Below are 24,744 nucleotides of genomic sequence, written 5' to 3' on the forward strand. Positions count from 1 at the left end.
GTGAAGACTTTTCCACCTGATTTCCATTGACTTCAATCTTGCTACGGGCCCTTGATGCCACACTCAGTCAAATGCTGCCTTGATGTCAAGGGCAGTCACTCTCACCTCACCTCTGGAATTCAGTATGTTTGGACCAAGGCTGTAATGAGGTCTAAAGTTGAGTGGCCCTGGCAGAACCCAAACTGGGCATCGGTGAGCAGATTATTGGTGAGTGAGTGCCGCTTGACAGCACAGTCGACGATACCTCCCATCACTTTGCTGATAAAATTAAGAGTAGACTGATGGTGCAGTAATTGGCCAGATTGTATTTTGTGGAAAGGACATACCTGGGCAGTTTTCCAGAGTGTCAGGTAGATGCCAGTGTAGCTGTACTGGAACAGCTTGGCTTGAGGCACAACTAGTTCTGGAGCACAAGTCTTCAGTACGACAGCCGGGATGTTGTCGGGGCCCATAGCCTTTGCTGTATCCAGTGCGCTCAGCCATTTCTTGACATCACATGGAGTGAATTGAATTGGCTGAAGACTGGCTTCTGTGATGGTGGGGACCTCAGGAGGAGGCAGATATGGATCTTCTACTTGGCACTTCTGGCAGAAGATAGTTGCAAACACTTCAGCCTTGTCTTTTGCACTCACATGCTGGGCTGCACCATCATTGATGATGGGTATATTCATGGAGCCTCTACCTTTATTTAGATCTTTATTTTTCCACCACCATTCGTGACTGGATGTAGCAGGTCTCCAAAGCTTTGATCTGATCCGTTGATTGTGGGATCATTTAGCTCTGTCTATAGCATGCTGCTTTTTCTGCTTAGCATACATGTAGTACTGTGTTGTATCTTCCCTAGGTTGGCACTTAATTATTAGGTACGTCTGGTGCTGCTCCTGGCATGCTCTTCTGCACTCCTCATTGAACCAGAATTGGTCCCCTGGCTTGATGGTAATGGTAGAGTGAGTGATATGCCGGGCCATGAGTTTACAGATTGTGGTGGAATACAATTCTGCTGCTGCTGATGGCCAACAGCGCCTCATGGATGCCCAGTTTTGAGTTGCTAGATATGTTCTGAATCTATCCCATTTAGCACGGTGGTAGTGGTACACAATGCGATGGAGGGTGTCCTCAGTGTGAAGACGGGACTTCGTCTCCACAATGACTGTGCAGTGGTCCCCGCTACCAATGCTGTCATGGGCAGATGGATCTGCGAAAGGTAGATTGGTGAGGACCAGGTCAAGTAGGTTTCTTTCCTCGTGTTTGTTCTCTCACAACCTGCCGCAGGCCCAGTCTGACAGCTATGCCCTTCAGGACTCAGCCAGCTTGGCCAGTAGTGGTGCTACTGAGCCACTTTTGGTGATGGACATTGAAGTCCCTCACCCAGAGTACATTCTGTGCCCTCGCTGCCTTCAGTGCTTCTTCCAAGTGGTGCTCAACATGGAAGAGTATTGATTCGTCAGCTGAGGGAGGCGGTAGGTGGTAATCAGCAGGAGGTTTCCTTGCCCATGCTTGGCCTAAAGCCATGAGACTTCATGTAGTCCGGAGTCAATGTTGGGCCACTTCCTCCCAACTTTATACCACTGTGCCGCCACCGCTGGTGGATTTTCCTGTCGTTGGGACAGGGTATCATATCTGAAACCGGTGTCGAGGTCGATGCTGGGTGATCTGTTCGATATTATTCTTATTGTCCTGCCGATGGGCTGGTGATGGAGGAGGCTGGGACATTGACTGAAAGGTATGATTCTGTGAGTATGAAGATGTCAGGCTGTTGCTTGACAAGTCTGTGGAACAGGTCTCCCAATTTTGACACAAGTCCCTAGATGTTAGCGAGGAGGATGTTGCAGGGTCGATTGGGCTGAGTGTGCCGTTGTCATGTCTGAAGTAGATGCTGGGTGGTCCATTCGGTTTTATTCTTGTTATTATTTTATGTAGCAGTTTGTTACAACTGAGTGACTTGCTAGGCCATTTCAGAGCGCAGTTAAGGGTCAACCACATTGCTGTGGGTCTGGAGTCACATATAGGCCAGACCAGGTAAGGACGGCAGATTTCCTTCCCGAAAGGACATTATTGAACCAGATGGGTTTTTATGACAATCTGATAGTTTCATGGTCACCATTACTGATACTAGCTTTTTATTCCAGATTTACTTAATTAACTAAATTTAAATACCCCAGTTGCTGTGGTGGGATTTGATCTCTTGTCTCGGGATCATTAGTCCAGCTTGGTCAAAGAAGTAAGTTTTAAAGAGTGTCTGAAAGGAAGAAAGAGAGGTAGACAGGCGGAGAGTTTAGAGAGGCAATTCCAGAGCTTAGGGCTGCCAATGGTGGAGCAATCAGGGATGATCAGGAGGCCAGAATTGGAAGAGCGCAGAGATCTCGGAGGGTTGTAGGGTTGGAACAGATTACAGAGATAAGGAGGGGCGAGGCCATGAAGGAATTTGAAAACAAGAATGAGAATTTTATAATCGAGGCGTTGCTTAAACAGAAGCCAATGTGGGTCAACGAGCACAGGAGTGATGGGTGAGCGGAACTTGGTGTGCGTTAGGACACGTGCAGAGTTTTGGATTATCTTAAGTTTACAGAGGGTAGAACGTAGGAGGCCGACCAGGAGTGCATTGGAATAGTCAAGTCTAGAGGTAACAAAGGCATGGATGATGGTTTCAGTAGCAGATGAGCTGAGGCAGAGGTGGAGTCGAGCAATGTTACAGAGGTGGAAATAGGCGATATTCCTACTCATCCAGTACTGGATGTCAGACAAGCAGTCTGACAATTTAGAGACAGTGGAGGGGTCGAGGGAGGTGGTGGTGAGGTAGAGTGGAGTGTCTTCAGCAGAGATAAGTTTTGTTATTCAACATCTGGGAAATATTTTTCCGTCAAGTTCAACTCAACAGTGTTATAAAATGGAGAACCCAAGAGATAAGGGTTACCAAGAACAATCTACTGCACAACACTCTCAATAACTCAGAAATATAAGGATATATTATCCAAGTAGTTGCTGCAAAACATAAGAATTAGGAACAGGAGTAGGCCATCCGGAGATGAGGGGGTTACCTTATGATGATAGATTGAGTAGACTGGGTCTTTACTCGTTGGAGTTCACAAGGATGTGGGGTGATCTTATAGAAACATTTAAAATAATGAAAGGGATAGACAAGATAGAGGCAGAGAGGTTGTTTCCACTGTTTCCCTCATCTCCGGAATCAGCCTAGTGAATCGTCTCTGTACCCCCTCCAAGGCTAGTATATCCTTCCTTATGTAAGGTGACCAAAACTGCACGCAGTACTCCAGATGCGGCCTCACCAATACCCTGTACAGTTGCAGCAGGACCTCCCTGCTTTTGTACTCCATCCCTCTCGCAATGAAGGCCAACATTCCATTCGCCTTCCTGATTACCTGCTGCACCTGCAAACTAACTTTTTGGGATTCATGCACAAGGACCCCCAGGTCCCTCTGCACCGCAGCATGTTGTAATTTCTCCCCATTCAAATAATATTCCCTTTTACTGTTTTTTTTCCCCAAGGTGGATGACCCCACATTTTCCGACATTGTATTCCATCTGCCAAACCTTAGCCCATTCGCTTAACCTATCGAAATCTCTTTGCAGCCTCTTTGTGTCCTCTACACAACCCGCTTTCCCACTAATCTTTGTGTCATCTGCAAATTTTGTTACACTACACTCTGTCCCCTCTTCCAGGTCATCTATGTATATTGTAAACAGTTGTGGTCCCAGCACCGATCCCTGTGGCACACCACTAACCACCGATTTCCAACCCGAAAAGGACCCATTTATCCCGACTCTCTGCTTTCTGTTAGCCAGCCAATTCTCTATCCATGCTAATACATTTCCTCTGACTCCGCGTACCTTTATCTTCTGCAGTAACCTTTTGTGTGGCACCTTATCGAATGCCTTTTGGAAATCTAAATACATCACATCCATCAGTACACCTCTATCCACCATGCTCATTATATCCTCAAAGAATTCCAGTAAATTAGTTAAACATGATTTCCCCTTCATGAATCCATGTTGCGTCTGCTTGATTGCACTATTCCTATCTCGATGTCCCGCTATTTCTTCCTTAATGATAGCTTCAAGCATTTTCCCCACTACAGATGTTAAACTAACCGGCCTATAGTTACCTGTCTTTTGTCTGCCCCCTTTTTTAAACAGAGGCGTTACATTAGCTGCTTTCCAATCCGATGGTCCCTCCCCAGAGTCCAGAGAATTTTGGTAGATTATAACGAATGCATCTGCTATAACTTCCGCCATCTCTTTTAATACCCTGGGATGCATTTCATCAGGACCAGGGGACTTGTCTACCTTGAGATCCATTAGCCTGTCCAGCACTACCCCCCTAGTGATAGTGATTGTCTCAAGGTCCTCCCTTCCCACATTCCCGTGACCAGCAATTTTTGGCATGGTTTTTGTGTCTTCCACTGTGAAGACTGAAGCAAAATAATTGTTTAAGGTCTCAGCCATTTCCACATTTCCCATGATTAAATTCCCCTTCTCATCTTCTAAGGGACCAACATTTACTTTAGTCACTCTTTTCCGTTTTATATATCGGTAAAAGCTTTTACTATCTGTTTTTATGTTTTGCGCAAGTTTACTTTCGTAATCTATCTTTCCTTTCTTTATTGCTTTCTTAGTCATTCTTTGCTGTCGTTTAAAATTTTCCCAATCTTCTAGTTTCCCACTAACCTTGGCCACCTTATACGCATTGGTTTTTAATTTGATACTCTCCTTTATTTCCTTGGTTATCCACGGCTGGTTATCCCTTCTCTTATCGCCCATCTTTTTCACTGGAATATATTTTTGTTGAGCACTACGAAAGAGCTCCTTAGAAGTCCTTCACTGTTCCTCAATTGTGCCACTATTTAGTCTGTGTTTCCAGTCTACTTTAGCCCCACCGTGAAGTTATTATTTGGGGGCCTAAAAACTATGCCCACCAGTGACTTTTTCCCCTTACTATCTCTAATCTCCACCCACAATGATTCAACATTTTGTTCATTGGAGGCAATATCGTCTCTCACAACTGCCCTGATATCATCCTTTATTAACAGAGCTACCCCACCTCCTTTCCCTTCTTGTCTATCTTTCCGAATTGTCACATACCCTTGTATGTTTAATTCCTAGTCTTGGCCACCCTGCAACCACGTTTCTGTAATGGCCACCAAATCATACCCATTTGTAATGATTTGTGCCGTCAACTCATTTACTTTGTTTCGAATGTTGCGTGCGTTTAGGTAAAGTGTTTTAATACTAGTTTTTAAACCATGATTTTTAGTTTTGACCCCTCCTTCAGTCCCTTTATATTCATACATAGTGTCCCTTCCTACCACCTTGTGGTTTACACTTACCTCAGTGCTACTCTGCTCTGTTGCCTCCTGCCTTTTGCATCTTTTCTTGGGGTTCTGTTCATCTGAGCTCTCATCCACTCTAACTAGCTCAGAGCCCTCTCCTGGGTTCCCAACCCCTGCCAAGCCCTCCCAACCGCACTATCAAAACCACCCGCGAGAACATTGGTCCCGTCTCTGTTGAGGTGAAACCTGTCCGACTTGTACAGGTCCCACCTACCCCAGAAGCGGTCCCAATTGTTCAGGAAACTAAGTGGGTCAGAAGAGAATTGCACTGTTTGTTACAGAGAGGGAATTTCCCACAACAGAGATGTTTCGACTGCCTGGGAGGAGTCATACAAAGAGATGGTGGTGACAAACATCCAGAAGGTTGGAAAGCAGTTGAAAAAAACCTAAGAAAATCCTCCAGAGCATTTCCCTGTACAGGATAGCGAAGTGAAGTTTGCATGCCATGGTTTCCTGTCAACCTCTTACATGTTAACTGACGACACATGCAGGGCACTGAGACAACCTTGCAGCTCCGAGCTTCATATGCATATGTAAAATGCAGTATGGCTTACTTTCTTACTGTAAAATAAAGCTAGAACTATTGTTGCATTAGCAGCTGTAAAGGTGAGCCCACAAAACAAGCCCAGCGAAACCTAGCTACATGATGCATGTTCATTTACTCAGGCACACTCGGTGGGGCCCTGGATAATATTCTGTACTGTTCAAAGATCCAACATAGGGTTGCCAACTCTGGTTGGAGGCATTCCTGGAGGTTTGACCATGTGACATTCTGATCACATGACATCTGATCACGACATCTGCAATTGCCGTATAAAATTTGGGTCCCCTGTAGTTGAGTATTTCTGCTCGTGGTTTTGCAACAGCAGCTGTTGTGCAACAAGTTCCAAGAACCAGGAGTCCACCCGTGAGAAGGCAAAGTGGGGTAACCCGAGGGCGGAGATGAGGGGAAACCTGAGGGTGGGGAAGAGGGGAAACTCGAGGCCGGGGAAGAGGGGAAACCCGAGGCCGGGGAAGCGATCTATGGAAGGTGGAAGGAACTTTCATTCCACCAGTTACTAATGGTGTCTCACCGACATTGCATTGGTAATTATTAGTAAAGTGTTAACAATCAGATTTCCCTCATAACCAATAGTAATATAATTACTCACTGATAGTCTATATGTAACTGGTAGTAAGAGGTGTAATGCCCCGATAACCTACCTGTAACTGGTACTAATCCCATAGCCCATTGATATTCTACCTGAAAGCATAGCCCAAATTCCCCTGCACTGCACAAGGTACGGTCAGGCTCCCTAATCGATGTCACTTTTAACAGGTCCGATCTCTCTCCCTATCTCTTTGAACTCTGGTTTGGACTCCAGTTCTATGCAAAGGTGACAACACTGAACCAGGAACCTCAGTCATAGCTGGTGTGTATTTGGACTTCACACATCAAAACCGGGCGGCACAAACCGACCTGAACCAAACGAACAATCCCACATTGGGCAGTGGACTCAGTGTTTGGGGGACTTCATCCTAAACTCAGCACCAACATAAATCACTCTCTGAGCTCAGACTTTATAAAGGAAATTTTTTATAGAATTATAGAAATTACAGCGCAGGAGGAGGCCATTTGGACCCCGATGCTGGTGCTCCCTCCTGTAATCCCATTCCCCCACCCCGCCAAATATCTTTTACTATTCCTCTCAATGTTGTTCCCACTCACCATGTTGCTGCTGCTACTCCCAGCTCTGTGGAAAATGCTGAACCCCACATCCACTCCCAACCCATTTCCTCCCCCACTCACTGGAGCCCCAATCCCCCGACCACTAGTCCTGTTCTCTCCCATTCTCTAATTACCCATCTCTTCCCCAAGCCTCCATTACCCAGTCTCCCACCCCCATACCCTAGTCTCAACAACAACTTGCATTTATGTAGCGCCTTTAACGCAGTCCTAAGGCACTTCACAGGAGCATTGTCAAACAAAATTGGACACCGAGCCATACAAGGAGACATTAGGACAGCTTGGTTAAAAATATAGGTTTAAATGAGCGTCTTAAAGGAGGATAGAGGCATGGAGAGGTTTAGGGAGGGAAATCCAGAGCTTAGGGCCTAGGCAGCTGAAGGCACAGTCACCAATTATGGAGAGATTAAAATTGGGAATGCGCAAAAGATTAGAATTGGAAGAACGAAGAGTTGTAGGGCTGGAGGAGGCTACAGAGTTAGGGAGGGACGGGGCCGTAGAGTGATTTGAAAACAAGGAAGAAAATTTTAAAATTGAGGCATTGCCAGACCAGGAGCCAATGTAGGTCAGCGAGCACAGGGATGATGGGTGAATGGAACTTGGTGCAAGTTAGGGTACGGGCAGCAGAGTTTTGGATGACTTCAAGTTTATGGAGGGTGGAAGAAAGGAGGCCGGCCAGGAGAGCATTGGAATAATCAAGTCTGGAGGTAACAAAGGCATGGATGAGTGTTTCAGCAACAGGTGAGTTGAAGCGAGGCGGATTCGAGTCATGTTATGGAAGTGGAAGTAGGCGGTCTTAGTGATGGCGTGGGTGTGTGGTCGGAAGCTCATATTGTAGCCATATACGACACCAAGGTTGCGAACTGTCCGGTTTAACCTCAGACAGCAGTCAGGGAGAGGTATGGAGTTGCTGGCTAGGGAATGGAGTGGCTTCAGTATTTGCAATATTTAGTTGGAGGAAATTTCTGCTCATCCAATACTGGATGTTCGACAAGCAAGTCTGACAAATCAGAGCCAGTGGAGGCATCGAGGGTGGTGGTGAGGTAGCGCTGAGTGTTGTCAGTGTAGATATGGAATTGGCCTCTTTTCTTCCACCTCCGGATGATGGTGCTAAGGGGCAGCATGTAGATGATAAACAGAAGGGGGTCAAGGACAGATCCTTGGGGGACACCAGATGTAACGGTGCGGGAGCGGGAAGAGAAGCCATTGCAGGTGATTCTCTGGATACAACTCAATAGATAAGAATGGAACAAGGCGAGTGCAGTCCCACCCAGCCGAACGACTGAGGAGAGGTGTTGGAGGAGGATGGTGTGGTCAATCATGTCAAAGACAGCAGACAGTCTCCATCCCTTCCCAGTGTCCTCATTCCCCAGTCTCCAACGTTACCCGTGATCCTCAATCTCCTATTCAGCCCCCACATCCAGCAACCCAGCCCCCGCACCCGGATTTCAGAGCCCTCATGAGTTCAGAGATTCCCGACTCTCTCAACACCCTGTCAAGAACGCTCCATGCAGTCGTGGCTCTCTATGGTGGTGGTCGGATGACGTCACGGAGCGGAGCTGTGGGGTGCACTGCGACGGTAAATTTAAATAACTGATCTCCCGCGCTGCTGGAGGCACAGCTCAGGAGAGGTACCCTAACCCAACATCGCAATATTTTTCCTTGCAGCGCAGCGCTGAGTAAATCTGCGCGAGAGAAGGGCCCGCAATTTTAAGCCCTTAAGTAGCTCCTTCTTTAAATCCCAAATTTAGATGGCTTCGAGGGAGTGAGGAATGATGCCAGAGGCTACTCTCCACCAAGGCCACTCTCCACTCAAGGCCAGTACTCTCCTTTTGATGTTACTTCTTATTCTCTTTATCCACTCACTCGCATACACCGCGACACACCACCATGACAAATCTTTACTACATGTGAGCATGCAACACTGTGGCTACGATTTTCAAGTACATGCGGGCCTTGAAATGGGCAGTGAACCCGAAGAGTCTGGGGACCTGGAGGACCAGCCGATCTTAATAGCCGGACCTCGTTTACATAAATTTTTCCAGAGTCTTTTCTGAGCTCGGCCAGATCTACGACCCAAGGGAGCGGGAAATCGGCAAGCATGAGGCTGCAGCCACAGACCCATGGGAACACGCCCCAGCAGTCAGTTGAGGAGAGTTCCGGAGGCAATCGGGGGAGGGGGGCTGGCCCAAGACCGAGGAAACCTGAAATTACATTTTTAAACTTATCTTGCTGGGCCCCTTCTGGCTCACGATCCAACTCCCAGCAGGTCTGACCTAACGGGAAAGCCAACATTCCTCCCCCGCTCAGGCGTCCAACTTAATATTGCAGTTCAGTCCCGATAACATCATCGGACCTGATCTGCATATTTAAAGAGGACCCCGCTGCCTTCCTGCGGGTGTCCCACTCGCCTGCTCAAAAGTGCAGGTTAACTTCGGGATATGGCGAGATTAGAGGGGGCAAGTGACTGCCCTCATTTTAACTGTTTCCCTGTCCAGTTTCAGCCAGACTGAGGTGGGGAGTTAAAATCAGTGCTTTTAGTCCATTTATTCCAACCCACATTCGCCATTAGCAAGCCTCCACACAGTGGGGGGAGCCTACTAAAATAATTCCTGCGGTGCTGTTTGCAGAGGTATCTTGTAGCCATCATTGTAATATATGTCCCTCTTCAGTTTCTATCGGTGACCACAAGAACCAAACAAAACTTCCACATATATGGAACTAGTTAGCACCTGGTATCATTCACTTCATCCATAGCAAACACCACCACAGGTACATCCACATCAGAGGATTTAGATAGTCATTTTGAGGATTTACTTGATGTAAATCAAAGCACAAGAGCGGCAATGGAGGAACAGGAAGCTGCTTGCCAGAGGACCAGCAGCTGCCCTTCCCTCAGCCAGAGCCTTAGGATTCAGACCTCATGGGTCCGCAACTTAAAAGACAACCTCCATCTGAGCGCCAATGTTTTATGCAGTCATTTGGGAGGCATTCATTGTCCACAGCAGTGCATGACTATTTAGCTGAACTGCAGTCCAACATGGAGCGCACTGGTCATCTGCAACAAGGCCCTTGGTGACAGAACACCTTCACAAAGCAGGAGTATCCCTTGAGTGCTCACACTTATTCATACTCTGATTTACTTGCCATACCATCAAAATAGCAATCTAAATCTTGCTTGGTGCATTTGTGCACTGTGGAGGGACTGATATTGCTGATGTCCATTGTGTTAGAATGAGCCTGAGGCATAAATGTTCACGGCCGTGGTGGTCTTGACTGCTACGGGTGATGCTGACTCAATACTGGAGATTGCTGTCAGGTCAGATTCGAATAGATGGCATAACTCCACCACTGCCTTCCTGATAACGCAAAGCCTGTCAAGACTGTTTTTTCTGGATATTCCCAGGGAGATATCATCATCATAGGCAGTCCCTCGAAATCGAGAATGACTTGCTTCCACTCTAAAAGTGCGTTCTCAGGTGACTGAACAGTCCAATACGGGAACTACAATCTCTGTCACAGGTGGGACAGACAGTCGAAGGAAAGTTGGGAGTCTGGTTTGCCGCACGCTCCTTCCGCTGCCTGCGTTTGGCTTCTGCATGCTCGGCAACGAGACTCAAGGTGCTCAGCACCCTCCCGGATGCTCTTCTTCCACTTAGGGTAGTCTTTAGCCAGGGATTCCCAGGTGTCAGTGGCAACTACAGAGGAATATCCCTGTTGTTGACCACTGGGAAAGTCATCGCTAGAATCCTCCTCAACCGTCTTCTCCCGATGGATGAGCAGCTCCTCCTGGAGTCACAGTGCGGATTCCGTCCACTACAGGGTGCAACGGACATGATCTTCACAGCGCAACAACTGCAAGAGAAATGCAGGGAACAGCACCAACCTTTGTACATGGCCTTCTTTGACCTCACAAAGACCATTGACACTGTAGACTGCGAGGGACTATGGAGCGTCCTCCTCCGTTTCGGCTGCCCCCAACAGTTTGTCGCCATCCTCCGCCTGCTCAACGACGACATGCAAGCCATGATCCTGACCAATGGATGCACCAGAGACCCAATCCACATCCGGACTGGGGTCAAGCAGGGCTGCGCCAACCCTCTTCTCGATCTTCCTCGCTGCAATGCTCCATCTCACACTCAACAAGCTCCCTGCTGGAGTGGAACTAAACTATAGAACCAGTGAGAAATGCTGCATAGCTAAGAGTGGATGTGGGCAGTCTGCCTTCAGTGCAATCAAACCTGCCTCACAGTCTACCTTTCATCCGCTCGAAAAATACAAGACATAGGACTATCAAGAGGAATGCCTGTATCCAAATTTTTTTAAGTGAGCAATCAAAATTCTTGCTTCCAGAAGTACAAATATTTAACACTAAAATGCAGCAGGAAACAAAAAATATCACAAATCCAAATCTCCAAAATCTAAAGTTAAATTCCCTCTTCAAAAATGCTCCTGGGAAAAATCCAACAGATAACCCTTTAAGAGGTTACTTGCTGAAAGGCTGCAAAAGTGCATGACTTTCCTCACCTAAATTATATGGGAAAACTGGGTATAGCATACTTTCCACCAGGAAATTGGGGAATCGTGCTTGAGCTCATAAGCAAGCTATTAATTTCAATTTCATATTTCAATTAAGCACTCTCACAAGAACACTTCAGGCGTGTTTGAAAGGCCATCTGGAAGGTACCATATGGGCAGGGATCCAACGTAAGGCATTCTCTGCCTTTTCCAGCCCCTCCTGCTTGTTCTGCAACAACAGTGCGAAGAGAAAACATCCCCTCTAATACAGTAACCCCTTAAGAGAACACTTTAAAAAATACTACAAATGCTGGAAGTCTGAAAAGATAAACAGAAAATTCTGGGAAAAAACTCAGCAAATCAGGCAGCATCTGTAAAGAAAAAGAAAAGAATAAAAAACTTGCATTTAGTGCCTTTCCTGACCACCGGACATCCCAAAACGCTTTACAACCAATTAAGTATTTTTTTGAACGGAGTGTCTATTTGTACTGTCCTTTTTCTGTCCTTCTGTGCCCATGTCCTCTCGACTAAGCCCCCAATGTCTCGCGTCCAAAACCGGATGTAGGGCCCCACAATAGACAGACCACATTATTCCTCAGAGCCTGTGGTGGTGGAGAGAGCTGGTGAGCGGCGGGAAGAGAGAGCCTGTGGGCGACGGGGGGGCGGCGGGGGGAGAGAGCCTGCGGGCGGCGGGGGGAGAGAGCCTGCGGGCAGCGGGGGGGAAGAGAGCTGCCAGGCGGCGGGGGGAGAGTGCCTGCGGGCGGCGGGGGGAGAGAGCCTGCGGGCAGCGGGGGGGAAGAGAGCTGCCAGGCGGCGGGGGGAGAGTGCCTGCGGGCGGCGGGGGGGAGAGTGCCTGCGGGCGGCGGGGGGTGGGGGGGGAAAAAGCTTGCGGGCGGCGGGGGGAGAGAGCCTGCGGGCAGCGGGGGGGAGAATGCCTGCGGGCGGCGGGGGGAGAGAGCTGCCGGGCGGCGGGGGGAGAATGCCTGCGGGCGGCGGGGGGAGAGAGCTGCCGGGCGGCGGGGGGGAGAGTGCCTGCGGGCGGCGGGGGGAGAGAGCTGCCGGGCGGCGGGGAGAGAGAGCTGCCGGGCGGCGGGGGGGAGAGTGCCTGCGGGTGGCGGGGGGAGAGAGCTACCGGGCGGCGGGGAGAGAGAGCTGCCGGGCGGCGGGGAGAGAGTGCCTGCGGGCGGCGGGGGGAGAGAGCTGCCGGGCGGCGGGGGGGGAAGAGTGCCTGCGGGCGGCGGGGGGAGAGAGCTGCCGGGCGGCGGGGGGAGAGAGCTGCCGGGCGGCGGGGGGGAGAGTACCTGCGGGCGGCGGGGGGAGAGAGCTGCCGGGCGGCGGGGGGGAGAGTACCTGCGGGCGGCGGGGGGAGAGAGCTGCCGGGCGGCGGGGGGAGAGAGCTGCCGGGCGGCGGGGGGGAGAGTACCTGCGGGCGGCGGGGGGAGAGAGCTGCCGGGCGGCGGGGGGGAGAGTACCTGCGGGCGGCGGGGGGAGAGAGCCTGCGGGCGGCGGGGGGGAGAGTACCTGCGGGCGGCGGGGGGAGAGAGCCTGCGGGCGGCGGGGGGTGGGGGGGGAAAAGCTTGCGGGCGGCGGGGGGAGAGAGCCGGTTGGCGGCTGGGGAATAAGGGCGGGGGGGGGGGCGAAGAGAGGGGTGGTGGGGGGAGAGAGCTGCCGGGCGGCGGGGGGAGAGAGCTGCCGGGCGGTGGGGGGAGAGAGCTGCCGGGCGGTGGGGGGAGAGAGCTGCCGGGCGGCGGGGGGGAGAGTGCCTGCGGGCGGCGGGGAGAGAGTGCCTGCGGGCGGCGGGGGGAAGAGAGCTGCCGGGCGGCGGGGAGAGAGTGCCTGCGGGCGGCGGGGGGAGAGAGCTGCCGGGCGGCGGGGAGAGAATGCCTGCGGGCGGCGGGGGGAGAGAGCTGCCGGGCGGCGGGGAGAGAATGCCTGCGGGCGGTGGGGGGAGAGAGCTGCCGGGCGGCGGGGGGAGAGAGCTGGCGCGGGGAGAGTGCCTGGGTGCAACGGGGGGAGAGAGCTGGCGCGGGGAGAGTACCTGCGGGCGACGGGGGGAGAGTGCCTGCGGGCGGCGGGGGGAGAGAGCCTGCGGGTGGCGGGGCGGGGGAGAGATAGGGATGGCGGGTAGAGGGAGCCTGCGAGCGCTGATGGCTCAGGAGTGCCCCTCCAACAATGTGGAGCACCTGAGACAGAGCTCCACCTTGTTTGAGCGGTACAAAGGACAGCAATATTAAACAGATAGGATTCTTGTAGGTTTAAGCAGAGACAAACAAGCGAGCTAGCTTAGTTAATTGGACAGCTAGTAAAAACTGGTTCCCTAAACAGGCCAGTGGTGAGTCAGCCAGGAACAGTATAGAAAGAGGGTGCTTGGGCAGTCTTGCTCGGAGTACAGCAGCAGGTCAGAGTGCAAAGGTAAGAGTTTGGTAAGTGGGAGAGTTCAGGCAAGTGGGAGCGGGAGGTGTTGCTTTGTCTTGTTTTCCCCACCAGTGCTGACTCCCCGACCTGGGAGGAAAAGAAAACGAAGTGTGACATCATAGCAAGAGGTTCAGGGACGTCGCAGCGGCCTATAAAGGCCCAGCGGGTGCAGCTGCAGCAGGGAGAGAAGGCAAAAATAAGTAGAAAGAAATCGAAAGGTGACGTCACAGCCAAGTGGGTAAGTAATTGGCTGGTGATTGGTGAGCAGTTTTTCTTTTTCTTTTCTTTATCAATAAGTAACCTTTATCATTACTGTTGCCAAATTAAGTTAATCTAGGGGTTAAGTCATGGCAGGAGAGCTCGGACACATGTTATGCTCCTCCTGTACTATGTGGGAAGTCAGGGACGCTTTCAGTGTCCCTGATGACTATATATGCGGGGCGTGTATCCGGCTGCAGCTCCTGACAGACCGCATTGCGGCACTGGAGCTGTGGGTGGATACACTCTCGAGCATGCACAATGCTGAGAATGACGTGAATAGCACGTTTAGTGAGTTGGTCTTACCGCAGGTAAAGGTTACACAGCCAGATAGGGGATGGGTGAGCAACAGGAAGAGCAGTGGAAGGAAGGTAGTGCAGGGGTCCCCTGCGGTCATCCCCCTGCAAAACAGATACATCGCTTTAGGTACTGTTGGAGGGGATGACTCATCAGGGGAGGGTGGCTCTGCTGCACAGGAGGACAGGAAAAAGAGTGGGAGAACTATAGTGATAGGGGATTCTATTGTAAGGGGAATAGATAGACATTTCTGCAACCGCATCCGAGACACCAGGATGGTATGTTGCCTCCCTGGTACAAGGGTCAAGGATGTCTCGGAGCAGGTGCAGGACATTTTGAAAGGGGAGGGTAAACAGCCAGTTGTCGTGGTGCATATAGGTACCGACAATATAGGTAAAAAACGTGATGAAGTCCTACAAAACGAATTTAGGGAGCTAGGAGCTAAATTAAAAAGTAAGATCTCAAAAGCAGTAATCTCAGGATTGTTACCAGTGCCACGTGCTAGTCAGAGTAGGAAACGCGGGATAGCTCAGATGAATACGTGGCTTGAGGAGTGGTGCAGAAGGGAGGGATTCAAATTCCTGGGACACTGGAACCAGTTCTGGGGGAGGTGGGACTAGTACAAACCGGACGGTCTGCACCTGGGCATGACCGGAACCAATGCCCTAGGGGAAGTGTTTGCTGGTGCTGTTGGGGAGGGGTTAAACTAATATGGCAGAGGGATGGGAACCTATGCAGGGAGACAGAGGGAAGTAGAATGGGGGCAGAAGCAAAAGATAGAAAGAAGAAAAGTAAAAGTGGAGGGCAGCGAAACCCAAGGCAAAAAGCAAAAAGGGCCACATTACAGCAAAATCCTAAAGGGGCAAAGGGTGTTAAAAAGACAAGCCTGAAGGCTCTGTGCCTCAATGCAAGGAGTATTCGGAATAAAGTGGATGAATTAACGGCACAGAAAGCAGTTAAATGATATGATGTAATTGGCATCACGGAGACATGGCTCCAGGGTGACCAAGGTTGGGAACTCAACATTTAGGAAGGATAGACAGAAAGGAAAAGGAGGTGGGGTAGCGTTGCTGGTTAAAGAGGAAATTAGCTTGCATGATGTGGAATCTGTATGGGTGGAGCTACGGAATACCAAAGGGCAGAAAACGCTAGTGGGAGTTGTGTACAGATCACCAAACAGTAGTAATGAGGATGGGGACAGCATCAAACAAGAAGTTAGGTATGTGTGCAATAAAGGTACAGCAGTTATCATGGGTGACTTTAATCTACATATTGACTGGGCTAACCAAACTGGTAGAAATACGGTTGAGGAGGATTTCTTGGAGTGTATTAGGGATGGTTTTCTAGACCAATATGTCGAGAAACCAACTAGAGGGCTGGCCATCCTAGGTGATGTGTAATGGGAAAGGTCTAATTAACAATCTTATTGTGCGAGGCCCCTTGGGGAAGAGTGACCATAATATGGTAGAATTCTTTATTCAGATGGAGAGTGACACAGTTCATTCAGAGACTAGGGACCTGAACTTGGGGAAAGGTAACTTCGATGGTATGAGACGTGAATTGGCTAGAATAGACTGGCGAGTGATACTTAAAGGGTTGACGGTGGATAGGCAATGGCAAACATTTAAAGATCACATGGATGAACGTCAACAATTGTACATCCCTGTCTGGAGTAAAAATAAAATGGGAAAAGTGGCTCAACCGTGGCTAACAAGGGAAATTATGGATAGTGTTAAATCCAAGGAAGAGGCATATAAATTGGCCAGAAAATGCAACAAACCTGAGAACTGGGAGAATTTTGCAATACAGCAGAGGAGGACAAAGGGTTTAATTAGGAGGGGGAAAATAGAGTATGAGAGGAAGCTTGCTGGGAACATAATAACTGACTGCAAAAGCTTCTATAGATATGTGAAGAGAAATAGATTAGTGAAAACAAACGTAGGTCCCTTGCAGTCAGATTCAGGTGAATTTATCATGGGGAACAAAGAAATGGCGCACCAGTTAAACAAATACTTTGGTTCTGTTTTCACGAAGGAAGACACAAATAACCTTCCGGAAATACTAGGAGACCGAGGGTCTAGTGAGAAGGAGGAACTGAAGGCTATCCTTATAAAGCAGGAAATTGTGTTTGGGAAATTGATGCGATTGAAGGCCGATAAATCCCTGGGACCTGATAGTCTGCATCCCAGAGTACTTAAGGAAGTGACCCTAGAAATAGTGGATGCATTGGTGATCATTTTCCAACAGTCTATCGACTCTGAATTAGTTCCTATGGACTGGAGGGTAGCTAATGTAACACCACTTTTTTAAAAAAGGATGGAGAGAGAAAACGGATAATTATAGACCGTTTAGCCTAACATCAGTAGTGGGGAAAATGCTGGAATCAATTATTAAAGATGAAATAGCAGCGCATTTTGAAAGCAGTGACAGGATCGGTCCAAGTCAGCATGGATTTATGAAAGGAAAATCCTTCTTGACAAATCTTCTAGAATTTTTTGAGGATGTAACTAGTAAAGTGGACAAGGGAGAACCAGTGGATGTGGTGTATTTGGACTTTCAAAAGGCTTTTGACAAGGTCTCACACAAGAGATTGGTATGCAAAATCAAAGCACATGGTATTGGGGGTAATGTACTGGCGTGGATAAAGAACTGGTTGGCAGACAGGAAGCAGAGAGTCGGGATAAACGGGTCCTTTTCAGAATGGCAGGCAGTGACTAGTGGAGTGCCGCATGGCTCAGTGCTGGGACCCCAGCTCTTTACAATATACATTAATGATTTAGGTGAAGAAATTGAGTGTAATATCTCCAAGTTTGCAGATGACATTAAACTGGGTGGTGGTGTGAGCTGTGAGGAGGACGCTAAAAGGCTGCAGGGCGACTTGGATAGGTTAGGTGAGTGGGCAAATGCATGGCAGATGCAGTATAATGTGGATAAATGTGAGGTTATCCACTTTGGGAACAAAAACACGAAGGCAGAATATTATCTAAATGGTGGCAGATTAGGAAAAGGGGAGGTGCAACGAGACCTGTGTGTCATGGTTCATCAGTCATTGAAAGTTGGCAGGCAGGTACAGCAGACGGTGAAGAAGGCAAATGATATGTTGGCCTTCATAGCTAGGGGATTTGAGTATAGGAGCAGGGAGGTCTTGCTGCAGTTGTACAGGGCCTTGGTGAGGCCTCACCTGGAATATTGTGTGCAGTTTTGGTCTCCTAATCTGAGGAAGGATGTTTTTGCTATTGAGGGGGTGCAGCGAAGGTTCACCAGACTAATTCCCAGGATGGTGGGACTGACATATGAGGAGAGACTGGATCAACTGGGCCTTTATACACTGGAGTTTAGAAGGATGAGAGGGGATCTCATAGAAACTTATAAGACTCTGACGGCACTGAACAGGTTAGATGCGGGAAGAATGTTACCGATGATGGGGAAGTCCAGAACCAGGCGACACAGTCTTAGGATAAGGGGTAGGCCATTTAGGACTGAGATGAGGAGAAACTTCTTCACTCAGAGAGTTGTTAACCTGTGGAATTCCCTACCTCAGAGAGTTGTTGATGCCAGTTCATTGGATATATTCAAGAGGGAGTTAAGTATGGCCCCTATGGCTAAAGGGATCAAAGGGTATGGAGAGAAAGCTGGAAAGGGGTACGTAGGTGAATGATCAGCCATGATCTTATTGAATGGTGGTGCAGGCTCAATGGGCCAAATTGCCTACTCCTGCATCTATTTTCTATGTTTCTATGTTTCCAATTCCACACCGGACGTTAACCAACACCGGCCCAGAAGGATACGGCTCCCGGACAGGCAATATCAGCCCCCAAGTATACAAAACTCTAAGAGAGAGCAATTAATCATTACAAACTTTGGCTAGGAACGCGCTGCAAACAATCTACTAACTTTATGAAGTGCAGGAGCCAAGACAGGCACAAGGAATCCATTGTAGATATAGTTCACAAGTTGATTGCGTATCATGGGATGAGCCACCTAAGTCAGAAACACAGGTTGCAGAATTAGACAAAAGGTTAAAAAGAACATTCACTGTATATAAAACAGATTATCTTTTTTAGCTGAGAAACCAAAGTATCGGGCCAAGCCCCACAGCACAGGACACCGCTAAGTTCAATAAGAGTACAAGAGAAGGTGAGGTAAATCTGGAAATGAAATTAGGTGATGATGTTCTTAGATTTTAAAAACCTGGAGATTGCAAGAAAAAGGAACGACTGGGGAGATACGGAGTTCCACTGTTTAGAGATTCTGGGAAAGAATGAAACTGTACAGTCAGTGTTGCTTTCAACATCGTGAAGAGCAAGACTATGTAAGACAATACATTTGGAGTTTACAAAGAAGGAGAGAGTAAAGTTCAGGGGAATGCTGGCCAGTGATATAAAATGGAGAAAAACAAGAGATTGGAGACTAGAGGTAAGATTGCCCATCAGATTATACTTTTTCTCTTGTATCCTGTCTAGGAAGGCAACATAAGTGTGAAAATAACCAGAACAATATTTATACAATTAAACTAACCTATTCCATCTTTCCTATATCATCATCATTTGAGCAGGGGTTTGGCAACAATGAAACGAGGACTGATGTTGGGAATACTGAGAACTGAAATGGGAAGATCCTGGGATTTGGCAGCATTGGAGGGGGCTTTAACAAATACTGAAATGAGAGCAGAGCTTGGGGTTTGGTAGGACTGGGGGGTGGGGGGGGGGGGGGAATCTTAATATTCTACAGCATTGCACACAGGGAAGATCTTAGGATTTGGTAGAGATTTAAAGGAAGAGATCTTGAGGATCAGTATTGCAAAATAGCTAACACAGCTGTATAAGTAAGTCTTTGTGTAAAAATCATTGCTTTCGAATTCTCAGCACAACAGAAGAAAGCACAGGTCATGAAATCACTCGCTTTGTCTGTCCCTCAGAGATACACTCTGAAATTTAAAAAAATAGCTTTGATGTGAATCATTTATTGAAAAAAAACACTTCTTACATTCATCTGTTTGCTTGTTTTGAACAATTTGGTTTGCCTTTTTCTTGCTGAGAAATTGGTATACAAACAAATCACAATTAATTAATTTGCATAATCAACCAATCAACTGGAAGAAATTTGAATTCGAGCCAATCTGATACCGTAAACATGAAACAAAAGGTATGGTGGCTAAAGTTTGATGCATATAGAGTGTGCGCAGTCATACTCTACTAAGAATGTTATCAGCCAAATCTCGTGTAGAATTGCTCATTTGAGTCAGAGGCTATATTAAAGTGTGATGTCTCAAGTATAACAACTAAAATATAACAAAATGCGTGCACTATATACAAGACCTTTAATATATTTTAGATACAGGTAGTTCAATATATGCATGGAATTCTTTTGTTACTATTATGAAGTTGTGGTAAACATTTTCTGTTCCCGAAAGAGAAATATATGAATTTTGGGCATCGTAACTTTTCTCCACTTACTGACTCAGTCTCATTGGGAAAATATTAGACATGAGCACGGTGATCGAAGTGAGTGTTGAATCCTGAATAGTTTTGTGATGTAACCTCAGCTAAAGCAAAAAAAAACATTTTACTTAAGATTCATACAGCCATTGCAGGGGACTTGATCTGGGCTGAACATTAGACCAAGAAGTGCCCTGCACTGTTTACAAATATTTGTAGTTGTACATGTTGCTGAGTATGTCTTTACCTGTATTACTGCATTACAGAACTCCAAGGAGTTCATAAACTGTACTAGTGCTGGAATATGTATCCAATCCTCTCGCTGCAGATAATGCCATTCAGCAGATTTCACTTCCAGTTTAGTGGGCAATGAGGAGTAGAGGCCACTCAGTCCCGTGGCTAGCACCTGTGGATCAAATAATAGTGTGAGAGGAAGAAATCAAACCAGCAAATAAACTACGAACAAAACTCCACTAAAGTATTCTTCTTCGTATAAGCCATCACCAAATATTGAATCAAAAGCAAATGCTGGAAATCAAAAATCAAAACAGAAAATGCTGGAAATACTCAGCAGGTCAGGCAGCATCTGTGGAGAGAGAAACAGCGTTAACATTTCAGGTCGATGACCTTTCGTCAAGACTGGAAAAAGTTAGAGATAAATATTGAATCAGTCAACTGTCTTTCTTACTGATTGTGAAAAGTTGACACACCTCTTGGGTCATCACATTGCATGGCACTTGCGTCGAGAATCTTAAACAACAAGGTCCAATTTCCAACTCAATTTGTTAAAACTCAAAGGGCTGTACTCAGTCCTCAATAAGGTTGCCAACTGTGGCTGGACGTGTTCCTGAGGGCTGGATTTTCAGCTCTTTTGCGCCTCAGTTAGCACCTCAGCAGGGTGTTAAATGCTGTTTCTGGACGTAATGCCGGGCGTCCAGGATTTACCGCCCAGCTGGTAAATCCTGGGAGAGAGAGAGAGAGAGAGAGAGAGAGAGAGACTGGGGGGGAGAGAGAGAGAGAGAAAGAGAGAGAGAGACTAGGGAGAGAGAAAGAAAGAGAGAGGGGTTAATGCCGGCGTAAAAAATTAACGCCCCGCATCCATTTTTAATGTGGTGGTGATGCCAATCGTCATGCAACGCTGAGCTAGTGCCCTGGATGGAACATTTGGCCTTAATGCCTCATTTAATTCCCGCCCCAAGAAATGCCTGAAAAAAAAATCAGGCGGTCCCAGGGTGCAGCAGGTGGTATTGGCAGCATTTTTAAATGGAGAAATGAGGATCCTACATCGCTGGTCACACTGACTACAACGGTTGGCTACATCACGCTGCGTGAAGCTCCTACTTGCAAACATCACTTTTATCTGCCATTACAGTACCCGTACAACTTCAGTGAGAAAATGTAATGGGGGCATCACTAGTCCGTCTACATATCATGCTCCATGCTATTGCCAGGCGGTGTCAAGCTAGAAGGAGGACTCTTGGCTATGTCGGCCCACGGATGAGGAGAGGCCAAGGATGTCTGGGGAGGAGGCCTTATCTCCCACGGGTTTACATGCACCAATGCTCATACCTCCAGCTCTCTGAGGAGCAGTGTGTGAGAAGGCTGCACTTCGAAAAGGAAGTGCTGACAGAAATATGCCATCTCCTACAGGCAAGCTGATGCCTGGACCACTCTTGAGGCAGCCTTTAATACTCCCCTCAACAGGTTTTGGAGTTCATTGTGGTGTGCTGCATGCTGCACAACTTGGCCATCATGAGGGGCCAGGCATTGCCAGTGGGAATTGCATGGCCACCTCAGGAAGAGGAGGACCACGAAGAGGAGTCTGGCAAGGCCCCCATTGGATAGCCACACCATCCACGGGGGAGGCTGCGTGGAGCTGCTGCCAGACCAAGAGTCGCACATCGCCAGCTTGTAATGGACCAGCTCTCCTAAATGGAAACTGAGGGATGGAGCTAATACTGGACACGTTATGTTCTCCCATAAAGCCAGATATCCGGTAAACGGAATGATGCACAAGACACCAATGGCAAATGATAATTATTAAATTTTACTGCAACAAAGTCACAAAAGCTCCCCACACCAAAATAAAACCATACAATATACAACACTGTGTTGCAGGGCACTAAATAATGACAGCTCGGGCGCATAAAGTCCATTGTGCAACACCTGAGTTAATGCCAATGCTCCTCCATCTTACATTTTTGCCAAAACTTGCAGTCGAGGGCGCTAACTATTTGCAGGCGCTATCTTTAATGCCCCGCCGCGATTAACGCCCCAAAATCACAAAAGCCCAAAATGCAGCCCTGAAGGTTTTATCACATGATGATCATGACTGGTCCCGTGACGATTGCCCACAGTTTGCAAATGTTATTGCATTTACCTTATCAAAGGCTGTGTCCTTTTTAGTTGAGTGTCTGCATCCACAGAACCATACTCAACAAGAGTTCTCGGGGGTGGGGGTGGGGGCAAGAAATTAGCAATAAAAAGGAAAATTTGAGCCCTCAGGTTCTCTTGTCATGAACAGAATCAAACAACTATTTCTTTTTTTTAAAGCAGTAATGTAACACCTGTACTATAAATGGAGATCCAGATTCTCCTTTAATTGGATAGAGACCTGTCCAAAGACAGGAATGCTTTTTAAACTAATTGAGGTAGAAAGTGGACCTAGTCGTGCCCGTTTTTCACCCTAAAATGGGTGCAACAAGGGCCAATTTTGGTGACCAACAACCTGTGCTTCAAGGGCATTGAAAGACATCCAATCCGATATTGGGTCAGGCCATTTTTCAGGAGTCCGGGGCAAACACCTAAAACAGGCATTAGATCCCGTGCATATGCCAATGAGGGGCTGGACACCTCTTTTAAGACCCCTCTGAGAAATTGTACCATCCTTAGCGAAGCAGGCACTGCTTCATTCAGGTTTTACAGTCGTGGATATGGCCCAAGGTCACAGTCAAAAAAAAAAGTAATACATATTTTTTTTAATTTGACAAGGAGCCAGGAGGAGTGGGAATGCTCATCCTGGTTCCACAACACTCCCAAGGGCCACTACTGGCACACGATCGAGGCCCTTCCCTTGTTCTCCTCTCCTTGCCCCCAGCACTTAGCTGCTGTATCCAAGGCAGGCAGCCCAATATTGGATTTCTCAACATGGGCAAGTGCCGCAAGCTCACCTGAATTAAGATGAGGCCTGAAAACCAATTTTGGATGGTTCTCAGGCCAGCCTCTTCTGGTGCAGGCAGCGTGGATACCATTTAGTTCACAGCTACAAAAAGGTACAAACCAATTTATCCTTCATTTTGTTTTAACTTATTTTCAAAAACTCAAAATACCAGAATCTTTATATATAAAACACAAATTTTTATTGAATACAGAAATTCAAAATTATTGCATTATACAGAACCTTCGTACTATAATTGGTAAGAAAATAGTGTCCCAATAGCAGCTTCATTTATGCAATTTTTTGGTTCTTGTGTTACGTCATTTATTAGGTTCAAGTTTCGGCCTGAGTTGCTCCTATTTTTTTGGAGCAACTAGTTTATAATGGAGCATCTTAGAAATTGCAATTCTTGGCATTTAGTTTGCTCCAGTTCTAGTGAGTTAGAATAGTTTCATTTCAGAACAGTTTTGTTTTCCAAAAGGGGGCGTGTCCAACCATTTATGCCTGTTTTGCAAGTTTAGGCAGCGAAAATTTACTTCATTCTAAGTTAGAATGGCGTAAGTGTAGGTTTTTGTACGCTCAGAAAAATCTTGCCTACACATGAGAAATTAGGTGCAGGGAACGAGAGATGGGGGGTGGGGGCGCGGTGGGGGAAGAGGGTGGGAAGGGAAGTTTACAAGCATTAAACACTTCACTTTTACAAATAAAGAGCCATCATCAATAATAAATGATAAATAAGTCAATAAATCAACCAATAAACCAATCACTATAATTTTTGGAAATGATTACACCATCCCATACTATAACTATTTTTTGACGTAGTAAATTTGCTAATTAACTGTTGACATGCCTAATCACAAACGACTATCTCAGCCAGTTCCTCCAAACGTATGTCTTGGATTACAAACTTGTTGCTTCATGCATTGCTAAATCAGACATGCTTCAGAACTGCCCCTCCTTGACCAGATTGATTGCTTTTACAGAATCCTCGGTAAACTAACACAAATCTACACGCAACAGGTAGGTGGAGGTAAAAGCTGCATAAAGTACTTTAAAACATCCAGTAACACAGGATCTTTACACCCTCAAGTGATTTTTGTATAGTTTATCAAATTATTTGAAGCAGTCTGCACAACAATACATTTTTAGCTTTGTCATTGTAAACCCCCAAATGGCTGAGCCACTGTGATTGTAATTGCTTCTTCAGAAATTAATGCAAACACACACAACTCCCTGGGGTGGGGGAGAACAGACACATGTTTAGGAACAATCCCATCCCTTTTTAAATAATCTCAACCCCAGAAACCCAGCTTTTCCCCATACCCTTCAATCATTTTCTCTCCAGAAATTTACCTTAAACTCATTGCTCTCTCTCTCTCTCGAGCAACTTCTTCCACAACGTCATTACTCTTTTGTGTAAATAAATGCTCATTGACTTCCCTCCTTGTTCCATGATACAATAATAAGGCATGGATTCGGGATGGTGCAGGCTTGATGATTTAAATGGCCCTTTCTCATTCCAGACGTTGTTCTTTATAGTACTCCCGGCTGAAGAAACCTTCTGGGGCTCAGCAAGTTGCAAAGGTT

At 47.4% G+C, this 24,744-nt stretch overlaps 1 protein-coding gene across 1 annotated transcript in view; it reads right to left on the reverse strand.

Moving 5' to 3' along the window:
• Positions 1 to 24,744, reverse strand: part of fhip1aa (FHF complex subunit HOOK interacting protein 1Aa) — a 288,301-nt gene that overhangs the window by 82,848 nt on the left and 180,709 nt on the right. The window contains exons 5-6 of the mRNA XM_070871447.1: positions 20,248 to 20,406; positions 18,457 to 18,543 (exon numbers count right to left, since the gene is read on the reverse strand). Of these exons, the coding sequence (XP_070727548.1) occupies positions 18,457 to 18,543; positions 20,248 to 20,406 (246 nt within the window). The remainder of the gene's footprint in view (positions 1 to 18,456; positions 18,544 to 20,247; positions 20,407 to 24,744) is intronic.

Source organism: Pristiophorus japonicus, chromosome 2 (genome assembly GCF_044704955.1).
Source record: "Pristiophorus japonicus isolate sPriJap1 chromosome 2, sPriJap1.hap1, whole genome shotgun sequence".
In the NCBI taxonomy this organism is placed as follows: Eukaryota; Metazoa; Chordata; class Chondrichthyes; family Pristiophoridae; genus Pristiophorus; species Pristiophorus japonicus.